Raw genomic sequence first — 20,432 nt, 5'->3', positions numbered from 1 at the left:
TCGATATACTATCTAGGTTTTTGTAGTGTGTTCTGATGTTCACACAATGATAAAAGTGCCTAATAATGCATTTCTCAGAATGTATTTTGTTGCCATAGGATGCATGACTGTTAAATTCCTGTTCTAGCCCAAAGATTCAGTGAAAACTTCTGTGTAAAATAAATTTTCCCCCCAAAGTGATGAGGTGTAGAATTTACTGTATTAATAGGAGGGAACTCTCACACTTACAAGTTCATTGTACAAAACACCGTCTGTCCACGATGTGCAAAATTTGTTCCTGAATGAGATCATTAAGTTGGAATCACACACCCACATATTTCCAGAATTCCATCCAATAAATTCACAAACACTTGAAAATCACAATACGTATTTTAGGTAATGGGCCATAAGAGATTATTTTAATTGTAAGAAAATGTATAAAAGTCTTGCCTTTTACAAATTTTATATTTAATAGCAATAAAATGAAGTGACACTGAAGTAGAAAAAAGCCTGAACAGTATGATTTCTTTATATCAACAGTGAAGGGCTCCCTTGTATATGGAGTTCCCAAACAGTAAGTTTTCTTAATCCTGATCATCTGTGGCCAGTGTAAAAGAAAGGCCTGACAGGAAACTTTAAGGAGCCAGCCGGGTAACTCCATATGAGGGAACTCTTGGTGACATTCAAAAAACTCACACTTCCACTTTCAAAATCAAGAAACACACCAACCCGGCCCTGAGGTTTCTCTATATAGTGAGGAAACACTGGGGAGGTGGTCAAGAGACTGAAATGATTATTCACCTTCACACACAAAAGAAGAAATATGTCCTCAGATTTAACCATTGTGCTATTCTTCCTTATCCAGGCATCCTTACAGACTCCCAGAGCCCAGTCCCAAGAGTTGTCCACATCCAGCTCCCAGTAGTGTTTCCCAAAGGAGAAGACCCTGGATCCCCATGCAGCAAAATAGTCAGATCTGTCAGAATTCAAAGATCCATGTCTAAGCATCCAACTTCTCACATCTTCAAAGAGCCTGATGTTGTGATTGCTTACTTCATAATGGAAGGAAATTTCCACTGTAGAAAAAAGAGAATGTTCCAGTGAAAAGCAGTTTATAAATCCTTATGTTCAGATAAGAAAGAGATTCTCACTAGAAAACACAGGTCAAGATTAGAAAGAAAATTCTGTCTGGAAAAATGTTGGAATCAAAGGGTGTTAGGTGATCTGCACAAATAAACGGCTAAACTATGATGATCACAATTTCTATAAACTGAAAAAGTATAAAGGGGAGGAAGGTCATGTCTATGTGTCGTTAGCGACCTTTCATCACAACTGAAAACTGGAAGCTCTTGCGCTGTAGCCAAGTCCATAGCAATAAAATTCACCTTCATTGTCTCTTCTCCGTCAGGGCAGAGCAGGAGGCTTTGGACAGGAGATGAGGTGGGCAGACATTCTTAGTCCCAAATAAAAAAGTTATCACTTTCCAGAAACATTATGATCTGCGACTTAAGCTAGCAAATTCATACTTAAAGACAAAATCTGAATCTGCCTTCTGAAAAGTGAAGATTCCTTGCAAGAATTATCTGACTTTCATGCCAGATTCAGGCACAGACTTCTTTTATTCTGCTGGATTTGTCATGATCTATCCTGGAGTTCTATCTAAGACCTCATCAACCACCAAATCATGTTCCTATTGTTCACAGATTCTCAGTTTTTGCATTGTTATATAAGTTACTCATGTGTGCTTTAGTTGATTAAAAACATGATTAAATTTATAAATGCTATGAAACTTCACCTGAAATGTATTAAAAAAAAACTGTCACTCAAATCAGTCATTAACTGCACTGAATTTGAAATTGAAATGTCCTGAATTCAGTTCTGTATGCTTCATGTCATAATTGTATACATGAAATTGTATCAGAGAATGGTTCCTAAAGTCCTAAAGAGCCCTTCTGCATGTTTTATTTTTCTAAGAAATTTGTTATATGGCTGATTCCTATTACATTTCACCAGCTTTTATTTAGTTTTGTCTGTTTGATGATAGTGAAACTATAAATATAAATACCTATTCACAGACTATTCTCTTCTTCTAGATGAAAGATCATTACACTGGGAAAGCTGCCCATAGAAAACCATAATTGAAGGCATTGCACGTTGATCCCACCAAGAGGGCGACACTCACCTCGGAAGCGGTTGAGCCTGTACACCAGTCCAGTGATGGGCCCTGCAGTGAGCTCTGGATTCACAGGTTGGGGCATGTGCAGCAGCACAGACTCACTCCTGCAAGGAAGTAGGTTGAGTTGGTTAAGTTTCTGATGTCTATGTTTAAGAAACAGATTCCAACAGAAAATGCTTCATTCAAACCCACTTCTGATACTGTAATGTACCTCCACAACGCTAGGATGGGTTTGTGGCTCTTAGGGAATCTTTCTAACTATTTACTCCATTTCTAACCTACTGCCACTGAAAGATAAATGCCTCTCTCCCTATCTGCCACCAAATAGTTGATCTCTAATTATGATTATGAATCATAAAAAGAGGCAACTGTATTCTAGCAATCTCTGCATTGCACTCTTCAAAACATAACCCCCGAGTCACTTGGGAAAGTAAGAAAAGATTAATGTCTGATAAAAGGCATAGGTAACATTCATCATACCACACAAACACGTGACTACACACACATACACACACAATCACACTGACACATTATGGTGTTAGTAAATTATGTTTTCACTTTGTTGGAAACAGCCTGATGTTTTTCATAGCATGCCTTGCGCTCCAGTTTGCACTGATGGCCAAAAACATACCTTGCCACGATGTCTCCCAAATCCTGTAGAGAGAGAGAGAGAGAGAGAGAGAAAAAATGACTTATTTAGAAAGTTGTTATTCTTGTTGGGTGAGGTGGTTCACACCTGTAATCCCAGCACTTTGGGAGGCCAAGGTGGGTGGATCACCTGAGGTCAGGACTTCCAGACTAGCCTGGACAACATGGCAAATCCCCGTCTCTACTAAAAATCCAAAAAAAAAAAAAAAAAAACCAACAATAGTGGGGTGTGGTGGTGCATGCCTTTAGTCCCAGCTACTAGGGAGGCTGAGGCAGGAGAATTGCTTGAACCAAAGAGGCAGAAGTTGCAGTGAGCTGAGATTGGGCTACTGGACTTCAGTCTGGGTGACAGAAGAAGACTCTGTCTCAAAATAAACACACAAAAAAAGTTGTTATTCTGCCTATCTGGTCTTCAGGTTTTGAAAACTTTAGAATTACCACATAGTATCACTGCAACTCTTTTAAAATGTATTGTCATCTCTAACAATTATACCAGTAAGACCTATTGACAGTATGAATTTCTGATAAATTCAGGACCCTAAATTTGAGTGAGAGAGAAAGGTGTGAGTAGTGACTGCACATTGCTGCAGCTGTCTACAGTGTGGTCTCTTTCAGGGCTAGTCCCCAAAGTGTAATGTGGCTCAAATCAAGAGCATTTCAAACCTAGGACTTCCCAAAAGGAGGAAGAAGGAAATGTCAGTTTTTCTATAATTTCTATGTATTATCCATTGGAGTTAAACATGGAATTTTCACATGAAATTTTTTCTTCCAGAGTTTTAATGAAATGTGCTGGAGGAGGAAGCTTGTGGTAGAAAATGTTGTATGGAAATCTAGTTGCACAATTCCATAAAGCTTTATTTCCATGATTAGGTAGGAATGCTCAAACACTGATGATCATCCACAAACATTGACCATCCGGGAAAATGTGACCTTACCAAACTAACTAAATAAGGCACCAGTGGCCAATCCCAGACTGACAGAGATATGTGATCTTTCAGACACAGAATTTAAAATAGCTGTTTTGAGGAAGCTCAGTGAAATTCTAGATAACACAGAGAAGGAATTCAGAATCCTATCAGATGAATTTAACAAAGAGACTGAAATAATTAAAGAGAATCGAACAGAAATTCTGGAGCTGAAAAATTTAATTGACATCCTGAAGAATGCATCAGAGTTTTTCAACAGCAGAATTGATCAAGTAGAAGAAAGAATTAGTGAGTTTGAAGACAAGCTATTTGAAAATATACAATCAGAAGAGAGAAAAGAAAAAAGAAAAAAAAGGGTGAAGCATGCCTACGAGATGTAGAAAATAGTCTCAAAAGGGCAAACCTAGAAGTTACAGGCCTTAAAGAGGAGCTAAAAAGAGAGATCACGGTAGAAAGTGTACTCGAAGGGGTAATAACAGAGAATTTTCTTTTTCTTTTTCTTTTTTTTTTTTTTGAGATGGAGTTTCTCTCTTGTTGCCTAGGCTGGAGTGCAATAGCACAATCTCTGCTCACCGCAACCTCTGCCCCCTGGGTTCAAGCGATTCTCCTGCCTCAGCCTCCCAAGTAGCTGGGATTACAGGCATGCACCACCATGCCGGGCTAATTTTGTATTTTTAGTAGAGATGGGGTTTCTCCATGTTGGTCAGGCTGGTCTCAAACTCTCGACCTCAGGTAATCCACCTGCCTCAGCCTCCTAAAGTGCTGGGATTACAGGTGTGAGCCACCACACCCAGCCAATAACTGAGAACTTTCTTAACCTAGAGAAATATATCAATATTCAAGTACAAGAAGGTTATAGAACACCAAGTAGATTTAACCCAAATAAGACTGCCTCAAGACATTTCATAATTAAACTTCTAAAGGTCAAGGATAAAGAAGAAATACTAAAAGTGGCAAGAAAAAAGAAACAAATAACATACAAAGGAGCTCCAATATATCTGGCAGCAGACTTCTCAGTGGAAACCTTGCAGGCCAGGAGAGAGTGACATGACATATTTAAAGAGCTGAAAAGCAACAACAGCAACAACTACCACAACAAACCCGCTTTTATCCTAGAATAGTATATCCAGTGAAAAAATCCTTCAAACATGAAGGAGAAAGACTTTCTCAAACAAACAAAAGCTGAGGAACTTCATCAACAATAGACCTGTCCTACAAGAAATGCTAAAGGGAGTTCTTCAATCTGAAAGAAAAGGACATTAATGAGCAATAAGAAATCATCTGAAGGTTAAAAAAAACACCTCATTGGTAATAGTAAGTGCACACATAAACATAGAATATGGTAACACTGTAATTGTTGTGTGTAAACTACTCATACCTTGAGTAGAAAGACTAAAAGATGAGGGCAGGGCACAGTGGCTCACGCCTGTAATCCCAGCACTTTGGGAGGCCAAGGCAGGTGGATCATGAGGTCAGGAGTTCGAGACCAGCCTGGCCAACATGGTGAAACCCTGTCTCTACTAAAAATACAAAAATTAGCTGGACCTGGAGGCACACGCCTGTAATCCCAGTTACTCAGGAGGCTGAGGTAGGAGAATCGCTTGAACCCAGGAGGCGGAGGTTGCAGTGAGCCAAGATCACGCCATTGCACTCCAGCCTGGGTGACAGGGCAAGACTCCATCTCAAAAAAAAAAAGACTAAAAGATGAACCTATCAAAAAATAACAGTTTTTCAAGACATAGACAATATAATAAGATATAAACAGAAAAAACAAAATGTTAAAAAGTGGGGAGATGAAGCTAAAGTGTAGACTTTTTATTAGTTTTCTCTTTGCTTATTTGTTTTTGCAGTGTTATGTTTTCATCAGTTTAAAATAGTAAATTATAAGATGATATTTGCAAGCCTTGTGGTAACTTCAAATAAAAAAACCTAAAACAGATACAGAAAAAATAAAAAGCAAGAAATTAAAACATACCACCAGAGAAAATCACCTTCACAAGAAGGAAGGAAGGAAGGAGGGAAGGAGGGAGGGAGGGGAGGGGAGGGGAGGAAGGAAGGAAGGTAGGTAGGTAGGAACGACTACAAAACCACCAGGAAACAAGTATCAAAATTAAAGTAGTTAAGTGCTTACTTTTCAGTAATGATATTGAATATAAATGGACTAAACTCTCCAATCAAAAGACACAGTGGCAGAATAGATAAAAAAAAAAAAAAAAGACCCAACAACCTGTTGCCTACAAGAAACAGACTTCACCTATAAAGACACACATAGATTGAAAATAAAGGGATTGGGAAAGGATATTTTATGCAAATGGCAGGCAAAAAAGAGCCAAAGTAACTATACTACATCATACCAAATAGATTTCAAGACAAAAACTATAAAAAATACAAAGAAGATCATCATATAATGAAAAAGGGTCCATTCATCAAGAGACTATAACAATTACAAATATATATGCATTCAATACTAGACCACCCAGATATATAAAGCAAGGAGGGAGGGGAGGAGAGGAGAGAGGAGGGGAGGGGAGGGGAGGGAAGGGAAGGGAAGCTACAGGTCAATATTCTTGATAAACGTTGATGCAAAAATTCTCAACATACTAGCAAGCAAATTCACCAAAACATTAAAAAAGATCATTTATCATGACCAAGTGGGATTTATCCCAGGGATACAAGGATGGCTCAGTGTATGCAAAGCAATCAATGTAATACATCATATCAACAAAATAAAGGACAGAAATGATATGACTACTTCACTAGATGCTGGAAAAACATTTGATAATATTCAACATCTTGGCCAGGCACAGTGAGTGTCTTATGCCTGTAATCCCAGCACGTTGGGGGGCCAAGGTGAGAGAATCAGTTGAGGCCAACAGTTTGAAACCAGTCTGGTCAATATAGCAAGACTCCACCTCCACTAAAAATAAAAAATTAATCAAGTGTGGTGGCATGCCCCTGTAGTCCCAGCTACTCAGGAGGCTGAGATGGGAAAATCAATGTATTTTGTGATGAAAAGAAACTCTCAAAAAACTGCATATAGACAGAACATACTTCAACATAATAAAAACCATATATAACAGACCCACAGCTAATATCATACTCAATGGAGAAAAACTGAAAGCCTTTCCTCTAAGACCTGGAACAAGAGAAGGATACCCACTTTCACCGCTGTTATTCAGCAAGTACTGGGGAAGTCCTAGCTAGAGAAATTAGAGAAGAGAAAGAAATCAGAGAAGAGAAAGAAACAAAGGTCATTCAAATTGGAAAGAAAGAAGTCAAATTATTCTTGTCTGCAGATGATATGATCTTATATTTCAAGAATCTAATGACCTGCTCCCCAAAAAAAACTATTAGAACTGAAAAACAAATTCAATAAAATTGGAGGATACAAAATAAACATATAAAAATCAGTAGCATTTCTATATGCCAACAGCAAAAAATCTGAAAAATCAAGAAAGTAATCCTATTTACAGTAGCTGCAAATAAAATAAAATACCTAGGAATTAACTTAACCAAAAAGGTGAAAGACCTCTATAATGAAAACAATAAAATACTGATGAAAGAAATTGAAGAGGACACCAATAAATAGAAGAATATTCCATGTTTATGGATTGGAAAAATCAATATTTTTTAAATGTCCATACTACCCAAAGCAATCTACAGATTCAGCGCAATCCCTATTAAATACCAATGACATTCTTCACAGAAATAGAAAAAATAATCCTAAAATTTATATGAAGCCACAAAAGACCCAGAATAGCCAAAGCTATCATGAGCAAAAAGAACAAAACTGGAGGAATCACATTACCTGACTTCAAATTATACTACAGAGCTATAGCAATCGAACAGCATGGTACTGGCATAAAAACAGACGCATAGACCACTAGAACAGAATAGAGAACCCAGAAACAAATCCACACAGTACAGTGGACTTGTTACAACAATGGTGTCAAGAACATACATTGGGGAAAGGATGGTCTCTTCAATAAATGGTGCTAGGAAAACTGGATATCCATATGCAAAAGAATGAAACTAGACTTCTCTCTAACCATATACAAAAATCAAATCAAAATGGATTAAACACTTAAAATTAAGACCTCAAACTATGAAATTACTACAAGAAAATATTGGGAGAACTCTTCAGGACATTGGTCTGGGCAAAGATTTCCTGAGTAATACCTCAAAAGCACAGGCAAGCAAAGCAAAAATGGACAAATGGGATCACATTAAATTAAAAAGCTCCTGCACCCCAAAGGAAAAAAATCAACAAAGTGAAAGGACAGCCCACAGAAGGGGAGAAATTATCTGCAAACTATCTATCTGACAAGGGATTAATAAGCAAAACATAGGGCAGGCGAAATAGCTCATGCCTGTAATCCCAGCACTTTGGGAGGCTGAGGTGGGTGGATCACCTGAGGTCAGGAGTTTGAAACCAGCCTGGCCACCATGGTGAAACTCCGTCTGTACTAAAAATACAAAAATTAGCTGGGCATGGTGGTGCGTGCCTGCTGTCACCCAAGCTGCAGTGCAGTGGCGTGATCTAAGCTCACTGCAACCTCTGCCTCCCGGGTTCACGCGATTTTCCTGCCTCACCCTCCTGAGTAGCTGAGATTACAGGTGAACGCCACCATGCCCGACTAATTTTTGTATTTTCAGTAGAGACAAGGTTTCACCATGTTGGTCAGGCTGGTCTTGAACTCCTGACCTCAGGTGATCCGCCTGCCGCAGCCTCCCAAAGTGCTGGGATTACAGGCGTTAGCCACCACCCCCGACCCTCATTTCTTTTAATAGATATGAATTTAAAAATGTATGCTTTAGTATTCACACATGTCCGATGCAACGTATTTTACCAGTCATCTCCAGAAACGTTGTTCCAATTTAGACGTTCACCAAATTGGCCTGAGTGCTTTTTTCTTCCAATGCATTGCGCACTTATAATTTAGAACAAGTGACCAAAACGCTTAAGAGCCCATCACGCAAATTGTTATCTGCTGGAAATCTACCTTAGGCTGTGGACGCTGGCTGCCGAAATCTGATCTGGGGTTGCCAAGACAACCTCAGAGCCCAGGGCGCTGCCAAGAGCCCTGCCAAGTGCAGCTCGAGCGCCGACATCGCCAATGTGACGCACAGTGACGACGCAGCACGCAAGTTCGTCAGAATGGTCCTCCGGGGGCTACGTCGCTGCGTCCCTGACTTCCAGGCGCTTTCCTCTTGGAAGTGGCGACTGCTGCGGGGCTGAGCGCTGGTCTCACGCGGCTCGGCAGCCAGGTTGGCGGCGCGATGAGGCGCAGCAAGGCCGACGTGGAGCGGTACATCGCCTGGGTGCAGGGCTCCGCCCCGTCGCCTAGAACGGTGAGTGGCTCTCGAAGAGACCGACGGCCTCGACCTGGCCGGGCGGCGGCCTGGCGCGGCTCAGGCGTCATGGCTCCCGACGGGCGCTGCTCCCTGGCGCGCTCTGTTGAGGCGCCGGCCGGCTAGCGCAGTCCTGTGGGCGGCGTGGCGCTTGCAAGCGCAGGGAGAGTCCTTGGGGGACCGCGGTGGACGGGAGACCGTTGGCGCCGGCGCTTCCTCTTTCTCCCGGCTTGTTCCCGACGGTGCTGGCTCCCGACGGTGCTCGCTCGTGGGCCCGCCCTGGCCCAGGCTTTCTGGCCGATGGCGCGCCGCGTAGTACCGGCGCGGCCTAGTTCTCCGGGGCTTGGGCACCCGGGTGCTATATCGGCGGGTTTCTTCCCATGTCCTGGACATTTACTCTATATGCTGCGGCGGAGGTCGTACCTCTTTGGCCTGGAGGAACCCAGTGGGGACTGACGCAGCTCCCGGGTGAGCTTTGGCGGCTGTGCTTTTGCCCTTCTTAAAAATATTCTTCGTCTGTAATCCGAGCACTTTGGGAGGCCGAGAGACCAGCCTGACCAATATGGTGAAAATCCGTCTGTATTAAAAATACAAAAATGAGCCGGGCGTGGTGGCAGGCACCTGTAGTCCCACCTACTCGGTAGGCTGAGACAGGAGAATTGCTTGAACCATGGAGGCAGAGGTTGTGGTGAGCAGAGATTGCACCACTGCACTCCAGCCTGTGTGACAGAGCAAGACTACGTCTCCAAAAAAAAAAAAAAAAAAGGGAAAAAAAATAATTCTTTCTCTAGTTTTTCTTTTTCCAGATGGCTTCTGTTTAGTTTTTGTATGTTCTGTCAAGTTGGTTTCTTATTCTGCAGCTGATTCCTACTTCTCAAAGGCTACTTGACAGCTCTTATTTTTATTTTTATTTTTTTAGAATAGGGTCTTGCTGTGTTGCCCAGGCTGGCATCAAATTTTTGGGCATAAATGATCCTCCTACCTCTGTTTCCTGAGTACTTAGGACTACAGGCAGGCACCTTTGACAGCTGTTAGTTGTTTTTTCTGCCCTTTACATCTATATACTTCTGAGTAACACACATATATACTTTTGTTATTTTTAATTCCCTTTCTCCCATTTTAGACATTTTCTTTTCTTTTTTTTTTTTTTTGAGACGGAGTCTCGCTTTATCCCGCAGGCTGGAGTGCAGTGGCGCGATCTCGGCTCACTGCAAACTCTCCCTCCCGGGTTCACGCCGTTCTCCTGCCCCAGCCTGTAGCTGGGATTACAGGCACCCGCCATTATGCCTGGCTAATTTTTGTATTTTTGTGGAGACGGGGTTTCACCATGTTAGCCAGGCTGGTCTCAAATTCCTGACCTCAGGTGATCCGCCCACTTCGGCCTCCCAAAGTGCTGGGCTTACAGGCATGAACCACTGCACCCAGCTCTATTTTTTGTTTTGTGATAGGAAATTATAAAACATGGAATTATGCATTTGTCAGGCTTTAAAAAAAACTTTTAAGTGAATGAAAATGGCGTATTTGAACATAAACCTAGGACAGGTTTTTACTGCTTTTGAAAAAATCTTGGAAAATATTTCTGTATGAAAAGTAAAACAACTTTTAATTTTTTTTTAGATGTCAATGAAAGGATTCTATTTTGCAAAGCTGTATTATGAAGCTAAAGAATATGATCTTGCTAAAAAGTAAGTACAAACTCTAACATGTATTCGTTTTTTAAAAATCAATGCCTTTTCTCATTTTCTTCTTTGAAATAGGTAAAAATATGTTCTTAGTAGTTCTTCCTAAGTGTATTCTGGAATAAGGGATTTATCACTCAGACTGATGCTAAGGACCAGCCTAGATTCCATTGAGATTGAAACGGTAATTAGTGTTTTCTGCATGCTGCTGCTTGTTTATACCAAGGGCAAGAAATTGTTTGGCTTAAAACACTTTTTCTAAAAATTGTCTTCTGTTGGAGTAAAAGAGGACCATGCCTATATCTTAATTTGTTTTTGGTTAAATATCTGATACCTTAATCAGATGAAAAATAGCAATGAATAAAAAATTAAACTGTAAGTGTAAGGCAGGAGAATAGCTTGTATAAAAGATCTTTAATTGACACAATATGTGATGCTCTAAGGCTCTATCCTAGGGATAAGAAGCTTGGTGATTCTGATTTCCTGACTTGGAGTGGATTAAAGCAGGAAATTAAGAGGGAGGCAGGCTTTTTTTTTTTTTTTTTTTAAAGGCAGTATCTGTCTCTCTTGCTCAGGCTGGAGTGCAGCAGCTGACTCCATCTTTGCTCACTGTAACCTCTGCCTTCTGGGCTCAAGAGATCTTCCCACCTCAGCGCCCCAAGTAGCTGGGGATACAGATGCGCACCACCACACCTGGCTAAGGTTTGCATTTTTTGGTAGAGACAGGTGTCACTATGTTGCCCAGGCTAGTCTTGAACTTCTGAGCACAGCAGTCTGCCTGCCTCGGCCTCCCATAGTGTTGGGACTACAGGTGTGTGTTACTGCTTCCAGCTGGGAGGCAGGCTTTTAAAGGCATCCAAAGGAAGATGGAAATGCTGGTAAGAAAGGAAAATGGTGGTACATAAATTATGTAACTAGCAGCACTGTGACTGTTAACTCTTGTACCTTTTTACTGTGAGACTTTAATCCCTTAGTTTAGGCCTGGCCTAATTTCTCTGATCGTAATACTGTCAAGGAACCTAGAGGATATTTACTTATTTTAGTTGTTACTTGATTTGAGAAATGGAAATTTCCTGTATTTGGTACTGTAATTAGTAATTTTTCTTCTGTTCGATTTTAGCTGGATATAGTACTGTTAGAAATTACTTTCTTGCTTAAAGGGTAAATGTATTTCCCTTTGTTTGGGAAATTGTTGCTGTTTAGTATTTTGCATTATGACAACTTTAAAAATGTTTACTATAATCAGTTCTAATTTATTTGCAAAACTGTTAGTGCTTTATTAAAATGTGATCAGGAAGAAAAAGCAATTTATATGTTCATTTCTTATGTGTGGATAACACTGGAGAAAAATTTGGTAAATGTGACATTTAATGGTAAAATGAGTATGTGGTCAACTCTATGTACGTGTTTTTAAGTATTACCCATTTCTTTCTATGAATACTTTTGAGTTATCTGCATAAATAGTGGTAGTTTTGAGTAACAATATAAACGAGTTTAGTGGTTGCTTTGGTTTAAGATGTATTCTTCAGTTAGCATTTAAAAGTACAGTTCTAAGTTTAATTTACTTTTGTATTACTTTTAAAAAACAGATACATATGTACTTACATTAATGGGCAAGAGAGGGATCCCAAAGCTCATAGATTTCTGGGTCGTCTTTATGAATTGGAAGAAAACACAGACAAAGCCGTTGGATGTTACAGGGTAAGTTATAGGATTCAAATATAGCCTTTGCATAGCCAAACACATGATGCCCAGAGAAATTTATATAAGTAAGTCAAATATATTTTATGAATATCATAAAACAGGCATTGGTATCGTAGTACAATTACGTGACACAGCTTGGAACAGCTATAGAATTGTTTAACACCTATAAATTGTAAGTCTAACACGGTCAGAAATGGTGTTCTTTTGTGTTTTTTGCATTCAAATGACACAAATATAATTTTTATTTGATTCATTTCCAGAAAATTCCAAGACATTTTTATTTTAACACCTTTGAAGTAACATGTTTTCTCTAGAAGTAGAATTTTTTAAGGGTTGGAGTGATCATTTTTTAACCTTTATATATAAGTATATATACTCCTACATACATACATACAATTTATTTACTAATCTTTAATTTCTTTTCTGATATTAGCGTTCAGTGGAATTAAACCCAACACAAAAAGATCTTGTGTTGAAGATTGCAGAATTGCTTTGTAAAAATGATGTTACTGATGGAAGAGCAAAATACTGGGTTGAAAGAGCAGCTAAACTTTTCCCAGGAAGTCCTGCAGTTTATAAACTAAAGGTAAACAAACAAAACATAAAGGGAGAAAACTTAAGACATAACCATTTCTAATATTTGGAGTTTAAATTACTTTTCAATAGCAAACCTTAAGCCCAGGTGTTTGTGTTTCCTTTAAAATTTTTCTTTTAAAAAGTGTATTAAAACCTTTCTGAGCATCTACTGTCTTATTAGGCATAGTTATACTTTATAAGTGACATCTCATTTACCCTTCTGAAATAATTAATATTTTAGGGATTTTACAGTTTAGTAGCTGTAAACTAAGTAAAGCTAAGATTTACATTAAGTTCTGTCTGGTATCCAATTTTTGCTTCTTTAAGTGAAAATTACCTACAGGGTGACAATTTAGGGATATTTTAAAGGAGAGTTTTCTAATAACTATTGTCTGAAAGTAGAAGGGATTGTATTTTGAGATAGTAAGGTTTTCAAGCAAAAGATAAAAGGTGGTTTCTCTAGTATATAAGACGTAATTACTAAAAATGGTAGGAAGTTCTTGCTAGTGTGTTGACTGGTCCTGATATTCTTTATAGAGTAAAATATAGTTTACTAAGTAACTGTTCTGGAGAAAATCTACACAACTATGTTTGGCAAACATTTAAAATGTATATTGTAATGTTTTATATATTAATGTATACTTTATTGTGTATGTACAATATTAAATTATAAATGTATATTTGCCTTTAGCCTCCTCCTACCCCCATTATATATGTTTCTGATAGAAATGTAAAAAATTTTAATTTTGAAATAATTACAGATTTTTTTGCACAGGAAGTTGCAAAGATTGTACAGAAAGATCCTATATGCTGCTTCATTTTTCCCCAGTGCTTATACAGGTTGAGCATTTAAAATCCGAAATCCTAAATGCTCCAAAATCTGAAATTTTTTGAGCACTGACATGGTGCTCAAAGGAAATGCTCATTAGAAAATTTTGGATTTCAGATTTTCAGATTTGAGATGCTCTACCTGCTAAGTATCCTGCAAATATTCCAAAGTCTGAAAAAATTCAAAATCTGAAATACTTCTGGTCTCAAGCATTTTGGATAAGGGATACTCAACCTGTTTAACCCGACCAAAGCACAATATCAAAATCAGGAATTTTGACATTGGTACAATGTGTATGTATAGTTTTCTTTCATTTTATCACGTGTAGATTCATACCACCACTGCTGTCAAGATACAGAACTACTCTATTACCACAGAGATCTTCCTCATGCTGCCCCTTTTGTAGTCATGCTACTTACTTCTCTTCACTATGCCTGACCTCTGGCAACCATTAATCTGTTCTCCATCTTTATACTTTGGTGATTTCAAAATGTTATGTAAATGTCATCATGAAGTGTGTGACTTTTTTTTTTCTTTTTTCATTTTTTTTGAGATGGAGTCTTGCTCTGTTGCCCAGGTTGGAGTTCACTGGCGCAATCTCTGCTCACTGCCACCTCCACCTCCCAGGTTCAAGCGATTCTCCTGCCTCAGCCTTCCGGGTAGCTGGGACTACAGGCACATGTTACCATGTCCCACTTATTTTTGTATTTTTAGTAGAAACAGGGTTTCACCATGTTGGCCTGGCTGGTCTTGAACTCCTGACCTCATGTGATCTGCCCGCCCCAGCCTCCCAAAGTGCTAGGATTATAGGCGTGAGCCACCGCGCCCGGCCAAGCATGTGACCTTTTGAGGTTGGCTTGTTCAGTCAGCATAATACCATTTGTGATCCATATAAGTTTTGTATATCCATAGTTGGTTCCTTTACTTCTGAGTAGTATTTCATGGTCCACAAATTAACCATTCACTATTTTTTTTTTTTTTTTGAGACAGTCTTGCTCTGTCGCCCATGCTGGAGTGCAGTGGTGCTATCTCGGCTCACTGCCTCCCGGGTTCTCAGGTGATCCATCCACTTCGGCCTCCCAAAGTGCTGGGATTACAGGTGTGAGCCACTGTGCCCAGCCTTAACCATTCACTTTTGAGGGGCATTTTGGTTATTTCTAGGTTTTGGCTATTGTTCAACTGCTATGAACAGTCACGTACAGATTTTTGAAGCTGAAAAAGCATTGAAAATGCTTCCAAAGATAAAAATTACTGATAAGTTTTTCTCCCCAGTAATAAGCAGCTGGATTTTAAATATTAGTCTAAAATGTGAGGTCTAATTGTGCAGATTTCTTTACTCTCTTAGGAGTTATGCCTCAAACATAATTCCCATATTGGGCATGGCAATCCAGTTAATCTGGTGTCAGTAGTGTTAAAGAACATATGTAATGATAGGGGATTCTTTTCTTGCATTATAACAAGTTAGATACTTTGAAGCATTCTTTAAAGATTTTCTTTAATAACTTGAAGGCACTGTTACACCTTTCCTGTATCAGATTTTTTTTTTTTTTTGGAATTGAAATCCATGAGATTTATAACTGTCATGCAAAGTAATTCCATTTCTCCTAAAATTTAAGGCTTGCTAAGGTAAACAGTTTCTGACGTTTGTTTAATGAATGAGAGTATTACTGTTGAGAAGGCTTTTTCTCTCACGTATGAGATAGAACTTTTTAAAAGCACTCATAGTGGTTTTTAAAAAAAATTTTAACATAGAGTCAAAGACTAGGGCTTTTGCAATAGGGAGAGGCCAGGGTATCATCCATCTCATCCAGAAGAGGAGAAATTGATAAAGGAGAGAGGGGAATGAAATACAGAGTACTAATGGGCGGCTTGGTCTTGAGAGTTGGGGAAAGACGAGTTTAAGTAGGTAAGGTAAAATGGAATTTATGTGTGATAGCATCAAGTTTCTCAGTGAAGGATGAATCTAGGTTATAGGTTGAAAGTGAGGGTCAAAGGAAGGTATGGAGAAGTTGAGGAAATAGGAGGTGTGAAATGTCAGGGAGTGGAGAAAGTGAGTCTGTTAGTACTAAAATGATATTTTGTTTTAGGCAGCACCAGTTTGATGGTTGAGATAATGAAAATGAAATCAGTTAGCTTGGGGTTATGATTTCCCAAATCTAAGCACACAGAAACCAGTTGGGAGAGTTCTTCTGAGGAAAAGAGGGAATTAGTTGAAGGGATCTCTAAGCAAACAGTAATTATGGATATAAAGGATTATAGCATTTTTTGCCTGACAGAAGAAAGTGTGTGTATTTATGTGTTTACAGGTGTTTAAAACTTGATGATGTTATTGTCTTGAAGGGAACTTGTCATGTGGTGGAGAAGTATATTTCTGAAAGTAAGGGTATGTAGGCCCTCAGTGAGGTGGAAGAATAAGAAGGGTGGTATGGTGGTTTCGGTGGTATGACCAAAATACAGATTTTGAAGACCTGTGTCAGTGGCAAGTGGATGGTTGAGGTTGGAGTGGAGGATAACATCACTGGAGATGAGGTGATTAAGGAACTGAGTAGTCAGCCTGGGCCACATGGCAAGACCCCATCTCTACAGAACGTTAAAAAAAAATTAGCTGGGCATGGTGGTGCATGCCTGTGCTCCTAGCTTCTTGAGAGGCTGATGGAAGAGCATCACAAATGAGAAGTGAGTGGCCACAAACCCTACTTCCTCTCCTTGTATGTAAGTTCAGAGAGAAAAAGCCATCATGGTAGTGGGGGTTATCCTGAGATGATACTGTCTTCATTTAAGGTCAGGAGGTGATGACAGTGCTTTGAGATGATGATGAAGGTAACAGAACAGTGGGAGGAGAGGGGATGCAGGATTGAGTCAGATTTAAGGAGATACAGAGCAGTTTGAAGATAAAGACCTTGTTGCTGAGGATTGACTGGGGAGGTCTAGGCTTCTGGCGGTGACTCAGTTGGACAGGGATGTGTGGCAATAGTCGTGGTAGTCTCTGAAGAGAGTGTGAGCTACTGCAGTAATCACAGATGCTTTTCTTCACATACAGTTTTTGAGGCTTAGTTTCTGGGTTGTAAGCAACTCTCAGAAGGGACGAATAAGGTATATAGGATGGTGTTTTTGGTGGCATCATCATAAAACTAGACATAGTGGAATGGTGCTCTTTGGGAGCATGACTTGTTTAAAATTGAACAAGTGTTACTCTAATAATTTTTCTTTTTCCCCTCTAAATAGGAAAAGCTTCTAGATTGTGAAGGTGAAGATGGATGGAATAAACTTTTTGACTTGATTCAGTCAGAACTTTATGTAAGACCTGATGACGTCCATGTGAATATCCGGCTAGTGGAGTTGTATCGCTCAAATAAAAGATTGAAGGATGCTGTGGCCCACTGCCATGAGGCAGAGAGGAACACAGCTTTGCGTTCAAGTTTAGAATGGAATTCGTGTGTTGTACAGACCCTTAAGGTAGATAAAAGCTATTGGGTCTTTACATTTCTATGTAGGCAATTAGCATACATCTTTTTGTACTAAAGCAGCAGTGCCCTGCTGGACTTAAATTTCTTTTATTTATGTAGAACAGTTATAAAATGAAATTTTTACCAGGATCAGTTAAATTTATAATGGGAAGATTGGGGAGATAACTATGATAACTGTATATATTTTTGGTGTTTTCATTTTAAGGTTGATGTAAAAATCAATATAGTTTTACAAACGTGATTGGAGTGAGAAAAGGAATTTGTAGGCATAAAATGGTTAATTTCTTAACATTTGATTAAGTTTTGTAACTTACTGTTAATTCCACAAAATAGGAATATCTGGAGTCTTTACAGTGTTTGGAGTCTGATAAAAGTGACTGGCGAGCAACCAATACAGACTTACTGCTGGCCTATGCTAATCTTATGCTTCTTACGCTTTCCACTAGAGATGTGCAGGAAAGTAGAGAATTACTGGAAAGGTACGTTGACTTTGAGGAGAATGCTTTAGTATAAATTGCAGTTTTTCTTTTTGCAGTAAGTTCATTGCTCTAAACTTCTTTACTGAATCATTATTTCTATAATGTACCTAGGAGTTATAGTTAATACAGTGAACCACTAGGAGGCAATCTTATTTTTCTTCTTTTATGGGGAAGTTCTAATTGGTTTTATATGACTTTCCTTTTTAGAGAACTCTTATAGTTCAAGCTTGATTAAAATTAGCCTCATGGTTAAATACTCAGTTTTGTCATAGTCAAGCTTAAAATGAATGTTCTAACTGCTATTTCATATTTTATTTTTTATAATAGTATAATCTTGAGTGAAAATTAAAGTTCATCTGTCATCAGATGGCTAGGTTCACATGTACTAGTATAAGCACTTAGCATCACTAGTATTTCAGAGAATACTGTTTTAGCTAAGAAACAAAAGAACTCAACTATGTGATTTACCTTTTTTCCTAAATTTTGATTTTGAAAACCAGTGTCTCCATTTTGAAAATAAATTCCATTGAACAAAAACATCACTTGGATTTGTATAAAGATGTTAGTTTAGAGCAGGGGTTGATTAGAGCTTGTGGGCCAAATATGGCCCCTGCCTAATTTTGTTAATATTTATTGGAATACAGCATGCCTCTGTTTATGTATTGTCTGTGGCTGCTTACATACTACAAGGTTGGAGTTGAGTGGTTGCAGCACAGATTGTATGCCTGTAAAGCCAGATTAGTATTCTCCTCCTTTTTTGTAGAAAAAGTTTACTGATTGCTAGTTTAGGCTGTCCATTTGTTTGGAAGTTAATTTATTTCCCCATCTGGTATAAGGACAGAAGTTCATTTCACTGAGTGCAGGGAGTAGGTAATTTTCTTGAAAAAGTACATAGTGTCCTAAATTGGTAGGGTAAAAGCAGTATCTAAAAGAACTAACATAACTTTAAGATTATTTTAGAAAACATGTAGGATGTTTTATTTTGTATTCTTTGTATACTCAAATTTTTTGGTCCCAAGTTCTTTTTACATTTTTCTTAAGGACATCAAAGATCTTTGTATGTGGGTTCCTTTTTCTTTCTTTCTTTCTTTCTTTCTTTCTTTTTTTTTTGAGATGGAGTCTTGCTCTGTCACCAGGCTGGAGTGCAGTGACACGACCTTGGCTCACTGTAACCTCCGCCTCCTGGGTTCAGGCAATTCTCCTGCCTCAGCCTCCCAAGTAGCTGGGACCACAGGTGCACACCACCACGCCCAGCTAATTTTTGTATGTTTAGTAGAGACGGAGTTCAGGATGGTCTCAATCTCTTTTTTTTTTTTTTTGAGACTGAGTCTTGCTCTCACCAGGCTGGCATGCAGTGGCGCAGTCTCGGCTCACTGCAACCTCTGCCTCCTGGGTTCAAGTGATTCTCTTGTCTCTGCCTCCTGAATAGGTGGGACTACAGGTGCCCGCCACCACACCTGTCTAATTTTTTTTTTTTTTTTTGAGACACAGTCTCGCTGTGTCACCCAGGCTGGAGTACACTGGCGCAATCTCGGCTCACTGCAAGCTCCGCCTCCCAGGTTCTCGCCATTCTTCTGCCTCAGCCTCCTGAGTAGCTGGGACTACAGGCGCCCACCACCACGATCGGCTAATTTTTTTGTATTTTTAGTAGAGACGGGGTTTCACCATGTTAGCCAGGATGGTCTCGATCTCCTGACCACATGATCTGCCCTCCTCGGCTTCCCAAAGTGTTGGGATTACAGGCGTGAGCCACCATGCCCAGCCCACACCTGGCTAATTAGTAGGAACAGGGTTTCATCATGTTGGCCAGGATGGTCTCGATCTTTTTTGAGACGGAGTCTCGCTCTGTCGCCCAGGCTGGAGTGCAGTGGCGCCATCTTGGCTCACTGCAAGCTCTGCCTCCAGGGTTCACGCCATTCTCCTGCCTCAGCCTCTCGAGTAGCTGGGCCTACAGGTACCCGCCACCACACCCAGCTAATTTTTTGTAGTTTTAGTAGAGATGGGGTTTCACCGTGTTAGCCAGGATGGTCTTGATCTCCTGACCTTGTGATCCGCCTGCCTTGGCCTCCCAAAGTGCTGGGATTACAGGCGTGAGCCACTGCGCCCAGCTGGTCTCAATCTCTTGACCTCTTGATCCGCCTACCTTGGCCTCCCAAAGTACTGGGAGGTCTCAATCTCTTGACCTCGTGATCCGCCTGCCTTGGCCTTCCAAAGTGCTGGGATTGCAGGTCTGAGCCACTGCACCCGGCCGTATGTGGGTTATTTCTATCAGTGTTTATTACATTAGAAATTAAAAGAAATAAAAAATATGTAATCCATTAAAAATGTAATAAGTCCTATTGTGTGTTAATAATAATAGCTTTATTTTTTTCTTTTTTTGAGACAGAGTTTTGCTCTTGTTGCCCAGGCTAGAGTGCAGCAGTGTGATCTGGGATCACTGCAACCTCTGCTTCACAGGTTCAAGTGATTCTCCTGCCTCAGCCTCCCAAGTAGCTGGAATTACAGGTGCCCACCACCACGCCTGGCTAATTTTTTGTATTTTTAGTAGAGATGGGGTTTCACCATGTTGGCTAGGCTGGTCTTGAACTCCTGACCTCAGGTGATCCACCCGCCTCAG

At 39.7% G+C, this 20,432-nt stretch overlaps 2 protein-coding genes across 6 annotated transcripts in view; both read left to right on the top strand.

Annotated features, from left to right (window-relative positions):
- Window positions 1-7,854, top strand: part of LOC129028924 (mitogen-activated protein kinase kinase kinase kinase 4-like) — a 178,990-nt gene extending 171,136 nt beyond the window's left edge. The window contains exon 6 of the mRNA XM_054474377.2: window positions 2,073-7,854. Coding sequence (XP_054330352.1) covers window positions 2,073-2,117 — 45 coding nt within the window. The 3' untranslated portion in view covers window positions 2,118-7,854. The remainder of the gene's footprint in view (window positions 1-2,072) is intronic.
- LOC129028707 (E3 SUMO-protein ligase RanBP2-like) overlaps window positions 2,155-20,432 on the top strand; it is a 45,828-nt gene continuing 27,550 nt past the window's right edge. For 2 of the 5 annotated variants that reach the window (XM_054474352.2, XM_054474358.2), the window contains exons 1-6: window positions 8,891-9,081; window positions 10,699-10,766; window positions 12,350-12,461; window positions 12,898-13,050; window positions 17,095-17,325; window positions 17,670-17,815. In XM_054474352.2, the coding sequence (XP_054330327.1) occupies window positions 9,010-9,081; window positions 10,699-10,766; window positions 12,350-12,461; window positions 12,898-13,050; window positions 17,095-17,325; window positions 17,670-17,815 (782 nt within the window). In that variant the 5' untranslated portion in view covers window positions 8,891-9,009. Of the gene's footprint in view, window positions 2,270-8,889; window positions 9,082-10,698; window positions 10,767-11,408; window positions 11,639-12,349; window positions 12,462-12,897; window positions 13,051-17,094; window positions 17,326-17,669; window positions 17,816-20,432 lie in introns of those variants that run through there. The other 3 variants (XM_063649236.1, XM_054474355.2, XM_063649237.1) reach the window with 3 other exon arrangements.

Source organism: Pongo pygmaeus, chromosome 12, assembly GCF_028885625.2.
Source record: "Pongo pygmaeus isolate AG05252 chromosome 12, NHGRI_mPonPyg2-v2.0_pri, whole genome shotgun sequence".
Taxonomy (NCBI): Eukaryota; Metazoa; Chordata; class Mammalia; order Primates; family Hominidae; genus Pongo; species Pongo pygmaeus.
The sequence above is the reverse complement of the archived record's forward strand: the minus strand, read 5'-3'. Positions and strand labels throughout refer to the sequence as shown.